Source organism: Podarcis cretensis (genome assembly GCF_951804945.1).
Source record: "Podarcis cretensis genome assembly, chromosome: 3".
Lineage (NCBI taxonomy): Eukaryota > Metazoa > Chordata > Lepidosauria > Squamata > Lacertidae > Podarcis > Podarcis cretensis.
The window spans coordinates 70,498,550-70,519,722 of NC_137172.1; the positions used below are offsets into that span (position 1 = coordinate 70,498,550).

General features: G+C 40.3%; 1 protein-coding gene and 1 long non-coding RNA gene across 5 annotated transcripts in view; one reads left to right on the forward strand and one right to left on the reverse strand.

Moving 5' to 3' along the window:
* CEP85L (centrosomal protein 85L) overlaps positions 1–21,173 on the forward strand; it is a 125,207-nt gene that overhangs the window by 50,173 nt on the left and 53,861 nt on the right. For all 4 annotated transcript variants that reach the window (XM_079970748.1, XM_079970749.1, XM_079970751.1 and 1 more), the window contains exon 4: positions 19,968–20,752. In XM_079970748.1, coding sequence (XP_079826874.1) covers positions 19,968–20,752 — 785 coding nt within the window. The remainder of the gene's footprint in view (positions 1–19,967; positions 20,753–21,173) is intronic.
* Positions 1,550–20,653, reverse strand: LOC307213100. The gene is made up of 2 exons (XR_013837381.1): positions 20,514–20,653; positions 1,550–1,768 (listed from the first exon to the last, which is right to left on the reverse strand). It is a non-coding gene; the product is annotated as an uncharacterized lncRNA (long non-coding RNA).

The window sequence follows — 21,173 nt, forward strand, 5'->3', positions numbered from 1 at the left end:
TATGATACTGGTGCCCCTGGACTTTTAATTTTCCACAATTCCTTTGTAAGCATTCCTGTATGTAGTGGCATAAGGAACATTTTACCTGTGTTTATATGTACTCATATGGCCTTGCGCAGAGGACAGGGTCAAAATCTGGAAGTAGAATCTGGAAATCATGAGCTGGAGACAAGGGAGAGTTGTCTCTGTCCAACCTACACTCATTCACAAATGCTTGGTTGCTCTTGACAGTGTATGTAGTATCTTTAATGTGCAATCTACCTGACCCTCACAAGAATTGAATGGAGAGGATCATGAGAATTATTATTAATTGAATTTATTTACCACCCTATACCCAGAGGTCTCAGGGCAGTTCACAGATTACCACATTACGATTACTGGGCCATGTTGGCTTGAGTTTAGTCCGTGAGCCCTTTTTAAGTAATGACCTCAAACCTCTCTTTATACCTAACATAACCCCTTTCTCTGTGGGGCATGATTTATTAAATATTCATGAATGAAAAGGCAAGGCTGTAAAACGTTCTGCATTAGAGGTGTTTATAAATGATTGATAAGCCCATTTGCTGCTGTAGTTTCAAGGATTAAACACCAGTGTACACAGCCTTGATATTTCTTGTATGCTTACATCTCTTTGAACTAGCATAGAGCCTGTGAGGAGACATAGGACCCATTGAATAAAAGGCTGTAAGCTTTTGGCTGAATCCTCTGTCTCCTCACAGGTTCTGTGGCAGCCCAAGTTGAGAAATGAGTCACTTGTATGGGAGCTATTGCTGTTGCCTCCCAGCCCTTGTGCCATTGCAATAATGCCTTTCAGGAGAGAGTGGGCAGAGTGCAGTGCTGTTTTCCCTTCTTCCTTCCCTATACCTATTGTCTGCTTCTAATAACCTCTGATATTCAGTTTTGATGTTTGCACAGCTCAGAAGGCAGCCCTTGGTGATGAGTGCGTGGATGCAACTTATAGACTACTGCTCCTAACTTGGCCCAATGTGTATAGGAAGCATGTTTATGTGATGTGTTTTGTGTTTCCTCACTGTGCTTGCATAGCAAGGGCTTAGACATCTAGTAGTTCTGTTCTCATGCATACTACAGTTTGCTCAGTTGTTCTTGCTTACATTTTTTAAAAAATGCCAGGGTACACTATATAATCTGCAGTTGATGGCCAGATGTGGAAAAGGTTCACTTAAATTTGTTGCTTGAGATTTGTTTTCTAACTTGCTTTTTTAATGTACTAATTCCTGCTCTTACATGGGGCACCCAGTAGTCTGGTCCCCCATCCAAAGTTCTGATCAAATCCACACCTGCTTAGGTTCAACAGTGTACTTCAGCCTCAAGTACTCCCAGACCATGAATTGGGTCTTGCTTGAGATTTGTTTTCCCATGGAAACCATAAAACAATGTAAGCAGTGTTTAAACTGCCAGGAGAGGAAGTGAAGCTTAAGTCGCTCCCTTCCCTTGTGAAAGCAAAAGTTGCGGAGAGGCGTGCCAACAGTTACTCTGCTAATGGAAAAAAGTTTGTTTCTATCAAGTATCTTGTCAGTATTTCAAGTGCTTAAAAATTACAAGAAACTTTTGTTTTTATATAATGGTACGGATACTCTTAAAATACAAGCAATGTCCTTTGCTGACTGATTGGGTCCTTACATTTTGCTATTAGGTGTAAATAGCATGATAAAAGATCATTTATCTGAGTTGATAATTTTTTCAACAAAGATTTTGCATGGATGTTGTGTTGACTGTGGTAATCTGAGGTGCTGAACGAAGAGGAATCCTGCAAAAGAAGCAACATATGTCTTAAGATGCATCTCCAAAACAGAAATATTTTCTTTATGCTGATCTTAACTCCCAGCAACCCCTTCTCCAATTGAAAAAGCAAGCATGTTAATGGAGAATGGAATCCTGGTTTAAATCCTGCCTGCTTTAGCCAAGGACTAAGCTTTGGACAAATCACTGTCCCTTAGTCGCAGTTTCACAACTAAATATATTGTAAACTATTGAACTACTTTTGGAAGAGTTTGATCAAGACTAAACATGATAATTACTGTGGATCCCCGTGAAAAATAATAATATAGAACTGTTGATTAAGCAGCCCTGATCAAGATGGCTCTGGTTTTTGGAGTTCACAGGATGATTTGAGGGAGCTGGTAGGAGGTTTCTCTAATAAAAGTTTCTCTGATCTGTTCAAAGGGTATATTGATTATCTACTAGTGGTTACATAATATGTTAGTTATCTAGTGGCATTAAGTGCTCAAACTGTAATTGGCTGGTATAGTTTGAATGATAGTAGCAAGGTAAGATGGTAAGAAGGCAGATGAATGATGTGAGAGCAGGAAAGTAGAGTATCCTGATGTCGGGTGGAATTCCATGGAGAAAAGCAAAAAGCTTGTAGCCAGATTTCTTCCTTCCAGCTAATGCACTTGGTTCAGGAGACGATTCTCCTGGCAGCATATTGTATTGATTTTTAGGTTGGAGACCGCAAGTCTCTAGGATTCTGTAACAGAAGACTGCAATTAGTTGGAAAAGGAGCTGGCTGTAAATCAAAAATGTCTTTGTAGACCAACCTGCTCATTTTGGATTAGATTGAATTTATAGATGCCTCCCATTTCTTGCATTGCTTTTAAGTGTTGCTAAGTAACGGAGCATTAAAGAGAATTATACAAATGTATGTCTGCGTGTCATATTTAAGGCTACCAAGGCATTTTTTTAAGGCATAGAAGAGAAATAGAAAATAATTTGACTTGCTATGAGCCTAATCAAATATTGATAGTTTAGTGGGAGATTTTGAAAACAGAGAGATTGATCAGGTTGGGTTGGACATCCAGCATTCATTTGTGCCTCTTGGAAAATCTTCCTTTTCTGTGTCTAAATGTAAAATAGAAATAAAAAGAAATACATAGATTTTTTCTTCTCCATATACTTGATGTGAGGCATGGACAATAAAGGGCCTCAAATTTGGGCATGACTCAGCCGAAGTTAAGTACTTTGAAGTCCCACTGAGTTAAGTAAAAACAATAGAGTTGTGACACCTTAAAGACTAACAAATTCCTTATGTCACAATAAATTTCAGTGAAGGATATTTAACATGTGCTTAAGGTTCCCATGAAAATTGGGTTTACGCTTTTGTCATTGAAAACATCCCAAAAAACCCTCATGTCAAACTTGCCCTTCTGATAAATGCTCTCTTTGAGTGGAAATAGATGAGCACAAAAGTCTTGGCCACTCATTTGGCTTGATGTCTCATGCAGGGCTCTTCAACACTCAGTATATGCCCACCTCCCAATACTCAGTGCATGTGAGTTGTGATGTCAATGATCCTTTTGGTTTGCCACTAATAAATTTTGCAGCCAGCAATGTCTGGGAGAGTTATAATAGATAATATTCAGAAGGCCCACTAAAATAGTTGCTATGGTTGAGCAAGCCTAGTTGAGCAGGAACCCATGCCCAGTTCGCAGCTTGGATGTGAAGCTGTAGAATCCCAGGGCTAGCGTATAATAAGGTAAGCCCCACTTTACTTTAGACTCAAGGTTTGCCACATAGTACCGGAATATTAACCAGGCAGTCCTATTAAATGTCCTAATTTTGTTTCCCAAGTCTAGATCATGTAGGACTGTCCACACTTTGTTTAGTGTTTACAAAGCCATGTCACTGGTATTGACTAAATATTTATTTGTCACTACAGTTGTCTCTACAACAAACTGGTTAGGTGGCGTCTCACTGGAAGAGTAGTTGATGTAATTGAAGGTTTACGGTTACAACAACTCCAGGCACCTTAATGCAGCAAGATTAATTTCACAGTTTTCTGAAGTTGGAACACCCCTCAAGTGAAAAAAGCTTCTAATCCTGAGGATAATCCATTGGCTTTCTGCACGTACAGCTAATGAACTTGCAGTTTTTGTGATCTTAACTTGACAGTAAATTCATTAGGAGATCAGGGTTATACTGGGTCATTACAGTTTCGTTTGGGGGGGGGGAGAATTTCCAGTCTTAAAACCAGTGCCCAGTTTTTAGAGTACACACGTCAGAGCAAATAGGAATGCTTTTAACACATGATCACACCTTGTCAATGAGAACCATATTAGGGATTTGTATTATTTAAAATTTTCTACAAGAAGTGGAAACTTCTGTGAACAGATCAGAACAGAGGGCAAGTGTTTGGCGAATGTGAATTTTATTTTGTATTTTGAGCAATTTTGATTATACATAATAATAGTTAATGCACATGAGGGTGGTTCCTGCAATATTTCATACATTGAACCAAAGTGTTAAAGTGACTGCCTTTATTGCGAGGGTCAGATGAGGGAGGGGGAACTGATCTCTTCTTACTAAGCAAAGGTCAAGTTCTTCATCAGGAGACTAACAATTTTTTGCTTTGGTTTCCATGTTCCTTGGGCTCTGGCTATTAAATAAAGACTAGCATCCCACTGAAAGCAATTTGGAACATAGATTAGAGAAGGTCAGCAGAAACACACTTTTACAAGAGCACAGAAATAACTGTCAATTTAAAAATCTGTATAACCTATTGCATGGTAGCTGCCTGCCTGTTTTGTGTGGTCTGCAGGTGCATTTACTCTGCAGACTGGGGGAAAGCTCTCATGAATGAAATAAAGAGCAGCGTGTTAAACCCATTTTTATGTATAAAGGTTTGTTTCTCTCAGTGTTCTGTTGTTGCCTCTAGATATTAAATCCACACTTGTGTACACCCGTGGATAGTTCAGGGTAATAGTTGATAACTTTAACATATATGGCAGATATCATGTTATCTCTTCTCTGTACAGTGGTACCTTGGGTTAAGAACTTAATTCGTTCTGGAGGTCCGTTCTTAACCTGAAACGGTTCTTAACCTGAAGCACCACTTTAGCTAATGGGGTCTCCTGCTGCCGCTGTGCTGCTGCAGCACGATTTCTGTTCTCATCCTGAAGCAAAGTTCTTAACCCGAGATAATATTTCTGGGTTAGCGGAGTCTGTAACCTGAAGCGTATGTAACCCGAGGTACCACTGTACTTTATGTAAGGAGCTGCATTAAGAGAACTGAAAACCACATAGAAATGTGATTATTAGCACCCTCCCTTTGATTGGAGACCTACAGGAAAAGATTTTTTAAAAAACAATACTTGAAATTCATTGCTTCTTTCCTTTCTGCACCTCTTCTCATTAACAGCCTCTTCTGACTTTATGCTCTTTATCATTTCCTCTTAATTGTGTTTTTAACTCTGTGGAATTCAAAAGTGACTGCAATCTAGTAACAAAATATGTTGCTGCTTTTGTTTCATATCAAGGCCTTTGGGTTGTTTGGCATATGTGCCTCTAGTGATATATCAGAATTTTAGCAGTGGGAAGAACCATTAATTAAGTATATAATTAATTAAGCTTCAGTTGGAAGGATGAATGCTAATGATGTTACCTCGTTGGAAGCCATTCACTCAATAAAAGGAGGGGAAATGAGCATAACTAAATGCAGAGCTGGTGTCCAGGCTCCCATCCCAGTGAGCTGCATGACTGGGGATTTGAACCCTGATCTCCCAGGTCCTAGTCCAACCACACCACCACACTGGCTCCCTAGAATACTTCTGCTATGGAGCAGCTATATAAATTAAGAAGGTAAATAAATATGGGGAAAGCAAAATGTCGGAGAAGGATCTGAAATATTTTCCTAGAAGCTTGAATTTGTTTTATTCTGGATTTTTTTAAATTTGATTTTTTTAATGTGTTGTAAACCACTTTGAGATTTTTTTACTTATAAAGTGGTATAGAGAAGATGATGATATACGCCCGCAATAAGGTTCCTAGACGTTCTGTTGATTCCAGTATTGCAGGGGGTTGGACTAGATGACCCTTAGGGGTACCTGTCACCTCTACAGTTCTGTGATTTTATAACCGTAACCTAGGTTTCAGGTGGCATTTGGTGATTAACTTATATATCTGAGTTTCTAACCCTGCATGGCATACTCACCCACAGTATTCACTTTGCAGGAATGTTGGCATTGCAAACACATGCTCCTTTGGGGTTGGTGGCTCTGCGCCCATCTGTGAAGGTGGCACCTGGTTCTAGGCAACAAGACTGCACCCTCCTGTTCTGGCTCCTGCTTAGTCGCTGTTGCCTTGTGTTTCATCTTTTGCCTCGGCTGCTCAAAGCCTCCCTATCCCCCGCCCCCAGTCCTACATTCTGCAGGAAGGGGAAGTGGCATCCTTGCTCCTCCTTCTGAAGTAGCTGAAGTTGGGGCAGAAAGGGGAGGTCTCTCTACTCCTCCAGCCCAATTTTTAACTACCGTATTTTTCGCTCTATAGGACGTACCAGACCATAGGACACACCTTGTTTTAGAGGGGGAGAACAAGAAAAAAAAATCTCCCCCTCTCTGCTCAGCGTCCCTTCAGCGAAGCAGCAGGAGAAATGGAGCCCCCTCCGTTTCTCCCGACGCTTCGCTGAAGGGGCGCACTGACCCCTCTCGCTCTCCAGGCTTCAGTGAAAGCAACGCGAAGCTTCTGGAGCGCGGAGGGAGCGCTCCCTCTGCACTTTGGAGGCTTTGCGTTGCTATCGCTGAAGCCAAGGAGCCTGCATTCGCTCCATAAGATGCACACACATTTCCCCTTAATTTTTGGAGGGGGGAAAATGCGTCCTATAGAGCGAAAAATACAGTATTTAACCTTTCCTCCCACCTCTCTCTCTCCCCTCCTGTGCCAGGGTTTACCCATTCAAACCTGATCCCTATGACACTGCGAGACTCATGACAGCTGGATATTTCATTTGAAGGCATTTCAATAAGATAAGGTGTCGGTTTTGACATGTTCATAGTACAGTACTTGATGTGTGGAGCACTTTATAGTCACCCTTACAACTGCAGAGGGTCATTATCCACTAGTCATCACTGGGTTAAAATTCTTACACTGTCCAAGTCCAGACACTAGGCTATATAAAGCAGTGGAATTCTTGATGTCAGCTAATGTTCTCCTAATAAAATTTGAGTTGAAATTGGATTTACATAGTTTTATAACAAGATTGGCAAAACCAGCTATGACTTGTTTTCTTGTCCTCTGCAGCAAAGCTTCTAAGTGGTCAGCACTTTCAGTGCTTATTCACTTCATATGTTTTATTATGTTAATTGCTTAAAAATAAATAAATAAAGGTTTCAGCATTTTAAGGAGATGCTTGATGCTCTCTGAATGTTTCATCAGTGTGTGGAGGCAAATTATTACTAGTTCCAGCAATTCATTAGTGTAAGTGGGAACAGAAACAAGTCCCCGATTAGAGCTGAATATTCTTGATCTGGATTACTTTATTTATTGTTTTCAAATATCAAATTAAAATTGTTCCCTTATTTTGAGGAATTCTACCTCAGTACTAGCCCAGCGTCAGTGCAGTACAGATGGTACAGTCATGCTACATTTAGGTGAAATGCTTGCAAATTTCAGGCTTGTCGAGTCTGCTTTGTTTTTTAGTAGAATCCTGAGGTCTACCACTCAGAATCAGCTGCACCGTAGTGGGTCAGGGGGACAGATATGTCCTCAGAATTAAGAAACAGTTTGTCTCTGAGCAGGAAACTAATTCTATGCTCAGCTGAGGAATTAGTTTTCAGTACTGGAACTGAACTCACATTCCAGTCATACAGACATCTGACCCTAGTTTCTTGACAGCTTTCCTCGAGTCAGCAATCAAGTTTGAGGGAGGAAGGAGCCTTTTTTCTATTGCCATTCTTAAATTATTGGGAGTAATACACACTTGCTAATCTACCTGTGGATGGCAATCTGCCTTCTGCCTGCCCCTGTATATAGAGGTGCAATCAGCTGCCCTGAAACTAAGCAGGTCTTGGTCTAATCAGGGTCTGGATGGAAGGCTGAGAGCTTAGATATGCTGCCTTGAATCCACCAAAGAAGAAAAATGTAATGTGTGTGCTCTCTCTCTCTCTCTCTCTCTCTCTCTCTCTCTCTCTCACACACACACACACACACACACACACACACACACGCAGTATATATAAGCACACTTTGTGGTACTTCATGGAGACAATAATTAATGTATTTCACCTGAAACACACTGGCATCGGAAGTGTTACAGGCTCTCTCTGTTTATGACCATAACAGTCTTATACTAGCTTATTTTATTTTTAATGGAAGTGTGCGCTCAAACTGAAGGAAAATGTGTGTATGTGCACACGTGTATTGCTAACAGCATAAACACCAGAATAGTTGTTTTTTTAAAAAAAACTTTCCATATTTACCTATAGAATAGTTATTTCTCTTAAATATATAACACAAATATATTTACATTTCTACCAACAATTTGGTACTTTAAAATCTCAGTCCTTCTTTCTGTAAGCTTCTTAGTTTGGTTTATCAACCCACTTTCATACTCTTTTGTTGCCGTAACAAAACCTTGAGACTCAGTACCCACATACCTCTCTTCCTGATTGATGATATAAAATACTGTCTGTGGCTTCTAAAAATCACTAGGGTGTGGGTGTGTTTGTGTATCTGTGTGTGTTGATGTTTATCGGTGCGCACGTGCTAGGTTTCACATTTCATCCCAGTAGCATTGCTCTGGTCAGATACCATTGCAAATGGGATTTGCTGTTACTATTAGGTGACACATAAAAACACATAAGAAGCTGCAGTGCGCAAAATAGCTCCCTGTATGTTTTCTATCTTGTCCTTCCCCTTCCCCTTCCCCTTCCCCTAGGGGTCCAGAACACTTTAAATCATTAATGTCAGTAAACTAGCCTGAAATAGCTTATTTTAGTGAACTTGGTGCAGGAGGCTGAATACATTTAAGTACCTCTGGATAGGTTATCTGAGTAGGTGGTTTTGTATTTGTATTTGATATTTTCTCTCCTTTGTTCTGTAGCTGCTTATGTATTTATAGCTTACCAAGTTGATTTCTGTTAAGACGCACCGAACTCAAAATTAGTTTTAGGGATGCCTGTCCTAAGGAAATAAATAATTACTAGGAAGCAAGCCCTGTTGAGCTCTGTGAGACTTACCTCTGAGTAAATATGTTTAGTTTTGCACTCCATGAGAACTTCACCACTCTCACTTTCCTTAAAAAATAATGGCATGAAATTTAATTTTATTATTAGTAATAACATTTGAACATAGTACAGTGGTACCTCGGATTACTGACGCTTCAGGTTACAAGCGCTTCAGGTTACAGACTCCGCTAACCCAGAAATAGTACCTCGGGTTAAGAACTTTGCTTCAGGATGAGAACAGAAATCGTGCTCCGGCAGTGTGGCGGCAGCAGGAGGCCCCATTAGCTAAAGTGGTGCTTCAGGTTAAGAACAGTTTCAGGTTAAGAACGGACCTCCAGAACAAATTGAGTTCTTAACCCGAGGTACCACTGTATTCTCTTGTTTGCTTATAGTATAGAAGAATAAAAGAATAAAAATAAAGCATAAGGTATATAAATAAAGCTAATATAGATACAAAGTAAACAATAATAAAAACTTTCCACAGTCCCAAAGTTAAATAAAGATATAAAAACTGAGACCAGACTTCATGAGTTATCTAAAAATAACAACCTGAGTGAACAGAAAAGTCTTCACTTGGAGCTGATAAGACCCCAAGGATGGCATTAGACATACCTTTTTGGGAATAATGTTGCATTGCTAGTAGTGTACCACTACTGAAAAGGCTTTCTGCCTGATTTGTTACCTGCCTCACTTCTTTCAATGGAGGCACTTTAAACATGGTCAGCAGCTTCTCAGACCGAATGGGATAGAAGGCTTGAATTATCTCACATTTTGAGCATTCAGAACCATCATGTCAAGGAAAGGCTAGCATAGGCTAGAACCCTGGTGTGCTACTTTGACTATGCAAGAGAGTTTTTTTTAAAAGTTTCTGTTTTTTAAGATGTGGGGAGCATTTAAATATTTAATCCAGGCATCCCCAAACTCAGCCCTCCATATGTTTTGGGACTACAATTCCCATCATCCCTGACCACTGATCCTGTTAGCTAAGGATGATGGGAGTTGTAGTCCCAAAACATCTGGAAGGCTGAATTTGGGGGTACCTGATTAAAACCCATACCTGCAGTCTAAGGTAGGTCATCCAGCAACAGAGCTCTCATGTGAAGCTGGCGAATGCTGTTCAGCGTGTATCAGAAATGTAGGATATGTGATGTTTGAGGCTACTGGTGAACTTAACAGTAGTGGGTAGGAAAAACACACAGGATTTTAATAATAAAAATAAAAATAAAAATAATAAATTAATTTATAACAAGCTTTTAAAAAGTCTGATTGCTGTAAATAGATTTAAAAACAAGCAAGTCCAGACTTGCAGTCAAATAGACACAATACAAAGGACAAAAAGAATAGTGAAGGAAGAGAAAACCAAACCAATTCATAAAGTTATATACTAGATCTTATCTAGCTGGAATGGCCATAGCAGATACAGTTATGAGACAGAAGGAGGCAAAATGGCAGTTAGCCCCAGCTGATCTGATGGAGTGTGATTTACTGTGTCCTTTTCCTCTGATGCAGCCATATTGAAAATTGTGCTGGCTTATATCTATGTCTCATTCCTGACTCAGAGGAAAACATCAGGAGGGTAGGTGAACACATATAATTGACTTCTGCTGAATGCGACGAAGATTAAGAGTGCTATTACAGGCGCCATCCTACAAAGAACATTGAGGGGCCCAACGCGATGTCCTGTGTGATGGCGCACAGTGTCCCTATATTGTTCTGCGCTAGGCCTCTGCCTATGGCTAATATAGATGTTTCCCCTCTAAAACAGAGTAGTATAAGGTCAAGCACTAATGAAAGTCAAGAAAGCTTTCATTAGTAACCTCTTTGTGTCCGTTTAGAAAGGTTTTTTTCTGGAATTGCTAACAAATAGTACACTTTCCATTAAATTTGTGAACTGTAGAATTACCAAAAAAAGTAAGTTTCCATTTAAAGTGCTGTGTATATGTACAGTTATATTTAATATATTGCTTTTAGTAAAATCTGATGCTTAACTTTGTCCAGGCTGCTGTCTCTGTTCCTAGCCTTTCTTAGGAACTGATATTTTAGCGAAACATTGGGCATTCTGGAAGGGTTTATTTGGCAGAGATGGTTGTTCTTGGCCTTCATTGTATCTTGTATAGTGTTAAGCAATGCTTGGGTGGTGAAGAACAATATTGCTGTTTCATAACAACTTTTAATAAGAATGTAAGTCTCTATATCGCTGGAGAGGAAAAATAAAAAGAACCCCTGAGAAGTTATATCATCAGCAGTATGAAAACATATGGGTATATGAAGGATAAAACAGGCCCATTAAATTTCATTATCTAGGGGGAAATAGACAGGCAATGTGTTGTAGAAACTTATAGAAGATTAGACTCTTGTGTAGCCTTTGGAGCTTGCAGCCTTGATTTTAAATTTTATTGCCAGTATTTTAATCAAATGAAAATGTCAGGTTATACTGCCACCCATAATAAAGGTGTATGAATAATATTGGGATTTCAGTTTACCATCTGGCTTTATAGGCAATTACTTTTTATCCTGTGCCCTAAAACGTATGGTTTCACATCAGGAAACATACAACAGTGAGCACACTGCCTAAGAATTTTGGAATTTCCATCATGGCTTTGAGTTGGCTTGTTTCAAACAAGCCATAGTTGACATCAGTCACAATAATACCTGGGTGTTAACGGTTGGTTTGGATGACACAATAAGCTGTAGTTAAACAAAAGCAAGTAAAGGTTTTCAGCTATGTCAGAAGAAGAGGGGGGTGTAAGAACTTGTGGTTTATCTAGGCATCATGTTAAATTCAAGAATAATGTGTCTGCCTTAGTTGTTCAAGTAATCCTATACTTTTTTTGGTACTAGGGGTGCTTTCACATGGGGACTTGATATTGCATATGGATTATTCATATCTGGTTTGGATGCGTGCACAAATATGCTTCTACACATTCCATTTCTTCATTTGTGCATATTCATTATTATTCATCCTTTTGCCATTCACACCAGTGGGCGGAGCTTGGTTGAATAGATCTGTGCTCTGGTGTGTTTTGTCTTTCCCCCTCAGTAACTTGTCTTTTGCGTTTCACTGACCTTTCCACTCTGAGCATGTGCACAGATATTTCTGTACCCATATGAAACCAGCTTTAGAAAAGAATCCCATTGAAAGTGTGCAGGAGCTACAAGAACATATGTTACCAGCCATTAATTGTGTTTCACCATAGGCAAAATGGATTTTTTTTTGGGGGGGGCATATCCACTTCTACCTGGCCTTTAAAAAATAATAATACTGAGATCTTGCACAAGTATCATAGCTATATTGCTCTGTTTGATTTGTCAGGAATGTGTTTGGGTGACAATATCCTCCCTCCAGTTAAAAGTATCCCATAACCATTAACAAATCAGCCATGCATCCCCCCCCCAAAAAAAAAGTCACAACAAGTCTTTTGCTGTTGCTGTTGTTAGCCAAATGCTGCTGTATGTATTGTTACTACAATCTGTGTGATAATTATCCTCGTGTATTTTGTGGACATCTTCAGAGAACAACAACTCCTAACTGGGTCATTAACATTTGGATGTGCATTCAGCATGTGGCAACTGGTGGAAATAGGCTTGCTTGTAATGTTTAGGTTGCCAGAAATAAAATGACTAGGTTGTGCTCAGGTGAAGAGAAAATAGAAGGGGTGTCAGAGACCACCCACCAAAGTGACACGTGACAAACCACCCACAAATCAAATAAATGTTTCAACAAGCTTCTCCACCAGTTTTGACAGAATAAATAATGGGCCATTTTACTTACTGGGTTTTCTGTCGTAAGTAGAAATATGGATTAAATGTAAAATAAGTACGGTTAGGCATTTGGATAATGACAACACTTTGTCAATATGGCAAAAAAATTGTGCATTAGCAACACTAATGCCACAATAAACTCATTTCTGGAAGCATCCAGTCTGCCTTGAATCTTTGTTTTCAAAAATTAATTGTAATAGTCATGAGTTTGTCTGAGGCCCAGGGCAGGAGTCTTGTTAGAATAAAGTTATAAGCTCAAACAAAAAAACAGCCCGTCCCTGGCGCCCCCCCCCCAAACATCTTACCCCTCTGAGGGCCCTCTGCTCTGCATGGACGTACACGAGATGCTTTATTTAGAATACTAGGATCTTGTTTCCCCTCCTCGATCTCCAAGCCCAGGTCATTTTGTATGGGTATGTGAGGTAAATGGAAAGTTCTAGAATAATCAGCATTATACTTCAGAAGTTGTCCTAAATGCAATTCATCTGGACTAGGTAGCTGCATTTTTCCTCCAAATGAGTTTGAGAGAGAAAAATACAACACATATCCTGCAGTAATTCACATGGTGAATAGTTTTGTGGTTTGAACTGTTCCCTAATGATAGATTGGGGGTGCAGTAGAGTAACAGCATCACAAATGAAATGTAGTGTGAGAATAATCCCAAAGTTAGCGTATTTTTCTCTCCATAAGACGCACCTGACCATAAGACGCATCTAGTTTTTAGAGGAGGAAAACAAGAAAAAAAAATATTCTGAATGAAACAGTGGATGTATGATTTTTGTGGTTCATGCTGTGGCCACAGACATGTGATCTGATGGTGAATTTGGGGTGACCAATGCAAAAATCCTGAGGGTCCATGTGGATCCGTGCTTTGTAACCACGTTTTTGCGCCATTGTGGCCTCCACACAACAGTGGGTGGGTGATTTTTTTTGGTGCAGGCTGTAGCCATGGACATGCTATGTGATCTGATGGTGAATTTGGGGTGACCCAATGGGCAATTTGGCTCCAGGGACCACGCATTCGCTCCACAAGACGCACAGACATTTCCCCTTACTTTTTAGGAGGAAAAAAGTGCGTCTTATGGAGCGAAAAATACAGTAAATAATGGTCCCACATAGTACGGGAGTTGGATGGCAGATGTGGGGGAGAGTAGGCAAGGTTAAAAGTAGTTAAAAACTGATTTAAACTGATGTGGCCCTTTTCCACCGATGTAAGAGTGATGCTCTCAGTATAAATCTGAATAAACATGTCACCCACACAATCACCTCATTTACTAGTTTCCTGACACCTCCTTATTCTGCTCTCAAATTACATTCTGTCTTGCTGTGAGGCACAGTTCATCTATGGCTGTGGATCCTTTTGCTGGCTCATCAACTATGTGGTACACTTACTGGCAAACTGCCCAAATACATTGTTTTACCCTTCATTCTCCCCTCACTTAATTTAAGTAACTCTTAAAAAAATTAAACATACTGAAGGGGTTTGAACAACCTGAGCTGAAAGTCGAAGCTAATCTCACATGAAGGGCTTTGTTATTCTCATATTCCTAGAACATAAAAGCTTTATAAATTCAGAATAAAAACTGCTTCTTTGGCTTCCTGAGTGGATTGTCAGCTGTTCTCATGCTACTTCTGGATGTTCCTTTTGCATTGTTATTCCAGCTCTTGAAGTAGTCAACACAATATTATTATGTCATTGCAACTTGGAATTTAATGGAATTGCTACCAAAGCAATGGTGAAAGTTCTCAATTTTGAATTAACATTTCTAAATAAGATTGACAGCCCATGTGGCTCTAGGGGTGTGGGAAGATTATATCAGTGTATTCTAAATTTCAAAAAGAAAAAAAGGCAATAGGCACCTAACCCCCCCCCCCCATAAGCATATGGAATGGATTGTTGGGGAATTTGCAGCTGGACTGTTGTGGACTCATACCCAATAAAGCTCTGTTCTGCTGATTTTGGCCCCAGTATTTTCTGATCAGTCTTGCTGTGTGGCCTGACTGTATCTATAGGCAGTAGGAATTTCAGTGAAAATAAAAGCAGATATAGTAAAATACCGTATTTTTCCATCTATAAGACGCCCCCATGTATAAAAGGTAAAGGGACCCCTGACCATTAGGTCCAGTCGTGACTGACTCTGGGGTTGTGGCGCTCATCTCACTTTACTGGCCTAGGGAGCTCGCATACAGCTTCTGGGTCATGTGGCCAGCATGACTAAGCCGCTTCTGGTGAACCAGAGCAGCGCATGGAAACGCCGTTTACCTTCCCGCCGGAGCGGTACCTATTTATCTGTTTGCACTTTGACATGCTTTCGAATTGCTAGGTTGGCAGGAGCTAGGACCGAGCAACGGGAGCTCACCCCGTCACCGGGATTCAAACCGCCGACCTTCTGATCGGCAAGTCCTAGGCTCTGTGGTTTAGACCACAGCGCCACCCACGTCCGTCCCCCATGTATAAGACGCCCCCTATTTTGGGGGACTCAGATTGTCGCCAGTCCATCCTCGGCACTATCCATGTATAAGACTCCTCCCCCTAATTTTTGACATTATTTTTTAGGGAAAAAACCTAGTCTTATACATGGAAAAATATGGTACTTTCAATTGCATCATACCAGCAAAACAATGGGTTGCATTTTTTCTAGTAATTTATTAAGCTTGTCTTCATTCTACTCTTGAAGTCTTAACTGTTTCTTCATAATGCAAAATTAGAACTGCAATGAACTATAACCCCAGACAAATTCCCTCAACCTTTGCAAGATTTATCAGCTGTTTCAGAGAATATAGTTGTCTTGATCTAGCAAGGAAGCACTGTATATGGAAGCTGGTTTCTAGTTCTGAATCATTCTTTTACATCTTTTATATATCAGGTTCTACATGTGCAGAAGTATACATTGCACAGGATGAAGTAGCTCGCATTCCCAACTATGGTTCTGTGTGGCATTTGTCACAGTGCTGTAGAATGGGGTTCTGAGCACCTCCTTTTGATTCTAGGTACCCCACATGTGATCACTACCAAAACTGTGACCATGTGTGTGGTAGTGATGTGCAAAGATATCTCCTTAGAGGAGAAGATGAATAGGGGCCAGAAGAACTGGCATTAAATCCCGGCTGAGACACATAGAATTGTAAATCACATTGTAGACAAACAATGCAAATCGTAAAATTGGGGAATTTCAGGACCACAGCCACAAGGGTTTGTAGAAAGCGTACAGCTAGAATAATTGCAATATTATATTTCTTGCTCTTGTAAATTTCTCCCATGTTTTGAAAGAGTTCACTGCTGCTTTTGTTGCAAGGTTCACGCAGAAGTTAAAAGGAGTCAAAAATAGAAGATAGTTGGACTTACATGTTCAGAGGCAATATGCCTCTGAAATCCTAATTGCTGGGGGGCAGACAACAGAGGAGGGCTGACTGTGAACTCCCTGGAAGCATTCATCTGATCCAACAGAGCAGTGCTTATGCTATGCAAGCTGTCATTTTAGCCAAGCCAGTAGGTTAGGGTTCATTCAGACTGTCAGTGTTTCACAGGAGGGATTCAGGCACATTGGAAAACGAGGCTTGCATCCTGATGCAACATATCCACTTTAAGCAACAACAACAACACCCAGAGTTTTTGCAGTTTGGAAAGTGATAGGAAAATGTGTTGAAAAGTGTGGGATGAACAAATGAATTATGGTAGGAACACAGCACCATGGTAGGAACAGGTCCTACCATGGTGCTGTGTTGTTTCCTAGGCTGAAGAAGTGCAGCACAGTACCATGGCAGCTGCTTTGGCGTTTTGTGGCCTATAAAAGTTGCCATCACATTACACTGGTTTTTTTTACGGTTGTGGAAACACAAGAGAGCTTGTACTGTTTAAAATGGACCCAACTTAGAGCCTATCCACACTTCCTCTTGTCCTGCTGCTTTTCCCTGGGGAAAACCGCTCTCTAGCACTCAGTCACTGCAAACAGCATTTTGGGTTTTCTGTGGATTGTCGTTTGTTCCAATTTAGAGCAAAAGAGTGGATTTTCCCAGGAAAGGAGCAGAAAGCGTGGGCCAAGTGAAAAGCTGCTCAAGCCACAGGACAAGTGGCTGTGTGGATGAGCCCTTGGTCATGCTGCTTAATTTTAGTGCATCTTCTCCAAGTGAAACTTGGTTTAATTCCACCCGCTGAAAAGCAATGGCACAAGTTAAAAAGGAACCCACACCCAATCTCAGGGTTTGGGACAAGACTGTTTTGCAACAGAAGAAAAATAAAATCTGCAAGCAAATACTTATTTCAAATAGAAAAAATAACTTGTAGACAGTTATAAGTTGGCAGACAACTCCTTGAGTAAAAATAGCTTCACTGTCTTGCTGTGTATACAGTTCAGTTAGAATGCAACCAGCCAAGTGTGCATTTATGTACTCATTCTTTTCCCAGGGGCATTCATGTAATTACGGCTTAATAGATGGCAATAACCTGGTAACAGAACTTCTGAACAATGCACGTGGTAAACCACCTTATATTATTGGTTTCAACAGACAAGATTTGACTGCTGGTGTCCTTATGCTATAAACTAGGAGCACAAGATGCTAGCTTTAATTGATTAATCACTGTGGTTAATCAACTAAAACTTTAATTAAAGATTAACACTCCATGTTTCACCCTGCTTAATTGGTGGAAATGATGATCATCAGTAAAGATTTCAGGACCTTGGACCCTGAAACAGCCCAGTACCATGTAAGAGACAACAGAAGCACAACCCTTCCTTTCCCAGAGTCTTGATTTAAGAAGAAACTTGAAAGATGACCTTTTCTTTCAGTTTGCATGCAAAGCTACCAGAATAGTTTGGCATTCAGAGTGAAACTGCTATGGTTACTCCTCTTACAGGAATAGCCACAGGAAGCTGAAGGTGTCAGTGTTAAGCTGAAGTCAGTGTCAGTACATTTTCTGCAGTGCAATCCTGTGTGTATTTTGCTCAGATGTAAGTCCTATTGAATTCAATGGGATTTACTCCCAAGTAAATGTGCGCAGCTTTACAGCTGCAGGCATAGGATTACAGCCTTTTGAGTAGATTTGTATAGCATTGCACTGTTAACCATTTGCCTTCCATAACACAATTGTGTGCAATATGGCTTCAGAATTATACAGTGGTACCTCGGTTTGCGAATGGAATCCGGTCTGGAAGACAGTTCAACTTCCGAAACATTCGAAAACTGAAACTCAATAGCCGACAGCTAGGCTTCAGGGTCTTGCACTCAGCGGAAGCCGCATTTCCTGTTTGACTTCCGAGGTGCATTCAGAAACCGAAGCAGTTACTTCTGGGTTTTTGGTGTTCGAAAACCAAGGCACCACTGTATTAAATATTGTCATTCTTTCATTCACTGTGATATGTAGTTTTATTTATTAATTTGCAAGTTGTCATAAATATAAAAGGAATTGCCCACTTGTTTCAAAGTCCTCAAAAAGGATCTGTCAACATTTTGGAGTATGTACATTTATTTGTATATGATTCAGTATGATAGATATTTCAACAATTTTAACTTTTTAATGACATCTTTGGACTATGGCCATCGTAGTTAAGAGTGATGGCAATGAAATGTCATGCGAGAAGTAACATACTTTTGCAAGTCAAGTACAGTCTGGTCTCTGGAACACTGTACCTTCCATAACACAATTGTGTACAATATGGCTTTTTAATGACATTTAATGACACCTTCCCCGCTCCTTCCTGAGATCTGTGTGTCTGATCCTCTGTGCCACCATTAGGGGAGAGCTGCTGAACAGGATTAAATTGCCTTTAACATGATTTACCTGAATTCTGCTAAGCATTACTCTCCTTGAAAACCATAATGGCATGGAGCACTCAGAAGTCTTGGAATTGTTTTGTTCTTTCCCCCAAAGCCATACATTGTAACTGTAGCAGATCACGATGATTAAGAACAAATAGTAAGACTTTTTAAAAAGCCTCCCGTGTAACAGCAACGTGAACAGCTTGGGGGAAGGTTGAGCCACGTGACGTTGTAAAGGCTAAGATTCTAATGCCAGGATTAGCTGCTTATTTTTGGTAGTCTGCAGGCTTTGATGCAAAGCAGCAGTTGCTAGGCATAGGAGAGCTGCTACTCAGATTCCAGTAACCTCTGCCTCACCTTTGTTAATTTTAACTTGCTTGTCTGTCTAGAAACATTGGCACATTGGCATTTTCTATACGCCTACTGATATTTCAGATGGTGAATGGAGCCAGAATGGAAGAGGCGAGGCACTAGCAATATACCATTGCTATATACTGCGTTATTTTTCAGTATACAAAGGCTTGAATCTTAACTTCTTGTTCCATCAGCCAGATTTTCTACCTCCCACATCTCTCTGCATGAACACCCCCCACCAAAGCCTATTCTGGTAGTTATGGGGTTCTTTTGAGCAGCATGGTATATGTTGCAGGGGGCCACAACACCAAAGGACAACTGTCCAAAATTGGGGATCCCACCTCCTTGCATAAATAAAGGTGCCTTTCTTTTGTGCAATTGCACATTTGGTTCCAGTATATTATCTACCTATATGTTTGAAGGTGTACAGTGATTTTATTGGCAAAACCATGTGATTTACTAGTGGCTATTCTAAATAGGAAACTAATAAGCCTTTATTTCTTCATTAGTATATAGTGTAACTTCCATATTATCCCAGAATTGTTTTGGGGAAATGGCTACATATTAAGGTCATTAAAACATACAAATAGGGTGCAGCCAGGCAGGTGTTTGTTGGAGGTCTGTGTTGGTCATGCATGTGAGGTTTCCCCCCTTACAAGTCCTCTACGTTAGAATGCTTTAAGCATGAGGAGCGGAAGAAAAAAACAAAACATTTGATGCAGCTTTCCAGCCTCTTCCTGAAAATTTCAGAGATCAGTTCAGTCCTGTGTAGTTTTAGTGTATATAGTGAACTATAGTTTTTCCATCTTGTATCTCTTCCACAAATTCTGTTAGTATACTACACAGATGAGAAAACCTGTGTCCCTGCAGATGTTATTTGACTGACTCCCATCAGCTCTAGCCAGCAAATGGTAGGGGATTGAGGAGAGCTGCTGTCTATCAAATCTGAAGGGCCACAGATTGCCTGTGCCTGGTGTACTGCAATATAGACAGGCCTATCACGAATTAAAAACCATGTATGTTTCAAATAATCTCATCTGTGTCAACACATCATGTTTAATTTCTTTGTGGTGCTTAATCTTGACCTATTCTTATTTGCACTGTGTTCACTCACATGATGAAAATCTTTTCCTCCAGATCATTCCACCTCAAGTGGTACTTCGTCATTTAAGCCCAGCCGTTCACTGGTCTCGATTCCCACTGCCCATGTGATGCCGTCTAATACCAGCTCTTCACTATCCCAGCATAGGGAACCTCTGAAGTCTGACTGTTCAAAATGGAGTACAAGCCTTTTGAGGTCCGCCGCAAGCAGGCATCAGGGCCTCCTGGACAGTTCTCTTGACATGAAGGACTTGAGGCCTGTAAGGAAATGGTCATCTTTGTCTAAACTCAGCGCACCCATTACCTGTAGCCAGGATGGGAGTGTTTATTCAGCAGAGTGCAGGACAAGCATGGATAAATTGGGAAGAGACAGCACTGTGTCACCACAATTAAGAATAAATGGGACAAGCTGTTTGCACAACAGCATGGAATTACTCAAGATGGAGGACAGAGAAACTGGGAAAAAAAGAAATTCTACCTTGGACTGCAAATACAAATTTGAAAGTTGCAGCAAGGAAGACTTGGGTGTTCTTGATCCCTCAAACAGGAGACATGCCTTAGATATGACCTATAGTGCCTTACCTGAAAGCAAGCCTGTCACATCCAATTGTGAAGTGTTTCATCAAGGATATATAACTTTGGGACCGCAGGCTGTGAGCGGGGTTCCCATTCAACCCTCAGAGAGAACTCAAAGATGGCTTACAGAACAATTTCATACAAACCCTCCAGAGTCCAGGCCTTCTGAAGAGCCATACAGTTTATCTCCTTGGCAGTTACAGCAGCTTGAAGAACTTAGAACAGGAAGTGAACATCCTGTGCAGGTAAGATCAGAAATTCAGTTTTTGCTGCCACCAAGTGGGTTGAAAGAGAAATGACATCAAATAACATATTAAATGACAGCAGTGGTCCTCTACAGTCATATAGTGTAGCATGCATCTGATGTCTTTGATAGTAAAGATTTTAATTGAAATGAACTGGGAATTTATGGGTGGGCAAGTCAATTCAGTATTAATATCACTCTATCTAGCTCTATACATCGACCACAATCACCTTTACATTTATGCTTACTTAGTTCATTAAAGTTAAATAAATTGATCCATGCCTAACTCTGTGTTTAATTAGGGACCATTGACTTCAGGCTTTTTATGCCATTAGCATATTTAAGGTAAATAACTCAGTTTCTTTGGGTGATTTGTATTATCCCCGAGTTACCAGAACTTGCTATCTTCAAAAACATATTTT